At 47.1% G+C, this 2,261-nt stretch overlaps 2 protein-coding genes across 2 annotated transcripts in view; both read right to left on the bottom strand.

The window, feature by feature from the left end:
* Window positions 1-285, bottom strand: part of WDR76 (WD repeat domain 76) — an 18,682-nt gene extending 18,397 nt beyond the window's left edge. Inside the window, exon 1 of the mRNA XM_006030807.3 lies at window positions 268-285. Within this exon, the coding sequence (XP_006030869.2) occupies window positions 268-285 (18 nt within the window). The remainder of the gene's footprint in view (window positions 1-267) is intronic.
* Window positions 256-2,261, bottom strand: part of BLM (Bloom syndrome RecQ like helicase) — a 32,382-nt gene continuing 30,376 nt past the window's right edge. Inside the window, 2 exon segments of the mRNA XM_025212479.1 lie at window positions 256-797; window positions 2,136-2,261. The exon segment at window positions 2,136-2,261 is cut by the window's right edge and continues 31 nt beyond it. Of these exon segments, the coding sequence (XP_025068264.1) occupies window positions 623-797; window positions 2,136-2,261 (301 nt within the window). The 3' untranslated portion in view covers window positions 256-622.

Raw genomic sequence — 2,261 nt, 5'->3', positions numbered from 1 at the left:
ATCGCCGCCTCACAACCTTCCCGCCAGCTGGGAGAGGCCCCGCCCCCCGGCGCGTTTCCGCCTGCACACGAGCGGAGTGCGTGCGGGGCCGGTGGTGCGAGCGCGGGCCCCGCACGGGGAGCCAGCCCCTCCCGGCGTCCCACACCACCGGCGGGGCGCGGGGCGGCCAGCTCTTGCGTCGGGCTAATAGAAGAGACCTGCCCGGCCCTAGACCAACACGGCTACCTAATACGTCCCCGATTCCCGACTCCAAGCACCGTTTCTAGCAAGGGGGTTTGAGCTCATGGCCAGAAAAGCACGCTCCAAACGTAGCTGTCACAGAATCAGGGCCGTTTTGCAATAATTAATCCCACGAAAACACTCGGGCTTCTATTCCTGCTCAAAACGAGCAGGCTCTCCTACGCCATCAATATTAAGGGGGAAAAAATACAGTGTAAAAGTTCTCAATGAATATAGGTCATTAAAAACATTTATTTAAACATTACCTTTGGGATTTGAAGAAAAAAAAAAAATAAATGTACAGATATATGCAGACATTAAATAGTTTCAAAACCAGATAACAGTTAGTAAAAGCCAGGCGGACCACACAGAGAGGGAGATATATACAGTTTCATTCTAGTAGTTATAATAATGAATATGACGGTTTAAGGAACTGTCTATTTTGAGGCTTCGGTGGTGCCATAATCCCCAGTTTCCGACTGAGTCCTGGCGCTGCTGTCGCCCCAAACGTTGATGAGCTGTAACTAGGTGCAGCTGAGGCTTTGGAGTTGAATGTCTTTTTATATTTGCTGCCACCCCTAGGAATTTAGAGAGAGAGAAAACCCAGTTTAGTACATCAGCATGATACCAGCCAACATCAACCCCTACATTTCATTTAGAACAGAAGTGTCAAACCTATAGCTGACTTGCCAAATTCATCCTAGGCAACTGGCCTACGTGTCACTGTCTTTTTAGACACTGTGGATTTATTTTTCTAGTTTCTTTTTAAGGGGAAAAAGTAAGAATAATATTACTACTACTATTATTAAAATCTACCACCTTTCCCCCTTGTCACACATCATCCAGGTCTGAACTATAAACCCTGGCCAGACTACTATCGCTTGCACTACAGCAGTAGCTATGTTAACGGACAGCAAAGAAGGTTCATCTGAAAGGGAAGATGGAGGTTTCAGTCCTGGAGGCTGGAGCAGAGCCTGGCTTACCCAGGATCTCTGTATTCCCAGGAGCTGGAAAGGCTCTTGTCTCATGTGGTGAAACCAGGGGGAGAGGGCCGAGGACTAGCAGACTGCTGGGCCCACATGCTGCGATTACAGCCAGATGGAGAAGAGCCTGGCCCAATTTCTGCCCCATGTGGTATGACCAAAGTAGAGCTATGAACCCGCTGTATGGGGACCCAATAGAGCTATGAACCCTCTGTATGGGGACCCATACAGAGTTTGGGAAGCCTGCCTTTCTGCCCCCTCCAAAAATCAAGCAGCTGAGCAGGAGGCAGATTCCAGAGAGAAGGCATGGAAGCATATTTAGAACATTTTTTCCTTATCTGAAAATATTTCTTATGTGATTATTTTTGTCATCTTTTCAGTCCTTGGCTCTTTCAGTTTGCTGTCATTCTACGGGATGGGTGGCTGCTAAGCCTGCCACCTCCTTAACTTGACCAAAATGGCACTTGTGTACAGAGAGTACATTAGGAAGTAAGGCGAGAAATGTCTTATTTCAAACCCCTTCCAACTGTTTCCACCTAAAACACATCCCTCCCTGGATTCTTTAAGAGCAAGGAGACTACTGTGACTCAAGCTCGTTTGCTTTGCATTCCACCCTCCAAACCCTGCACAAACATCGAAGTGAGAGGCGCTCCTTGCACCTGTATAAGAATCGTTCATTTTTGGAGCCACTGGGGTTAGCCAGCTTCTGCAGAGTGCGCAGCACCACTGTACAGTAATAAATGATCAAGCAAGTAACAAGTCCAACCATGCAGTGGGTTCAATAAAAGATATCACCCCCAAAACGTCCTTGCCTCGTGAAGAAACAAATCCAGACTTCCAAATTCATGCTTTTCATGCTGCTCTCCCCACCCACTTTCCTATTAACTTTGGGTTCATTTCAGAAGCGTTGCAAACAGCAACAAAACAACGTACCCCTTTGAATAAGACTGTTGACCACCACCCTGACTTGTTTTTTTCTTCTTGGCTTGTTTGAAGGGTGGAAACCTTTTCCTCCTCTTTCCTTTGTTTGTCTTGTTGTTAAAATAGCTTGAAGTTGTG

The sequence above is a fragment of the Alligator sinensis genome, unplaced genomic scaffold, assembly GCF_000455745.1.
Source record: "Alligator sinensis unplaced genomic scaffold, ASM45574v1 scaffold407_1, whole genome shotgun sequence".
Lineage (NCBI taxonomy): Eukaryota > Metazoa > Chordata > Crocodylia > Alligatoridae > Alligator > Alligator sinensis.
Note: the sequence above shows the minus strand (reverse complement) of the source record. Positions and strands in the feature narration are given on the sequence as shown.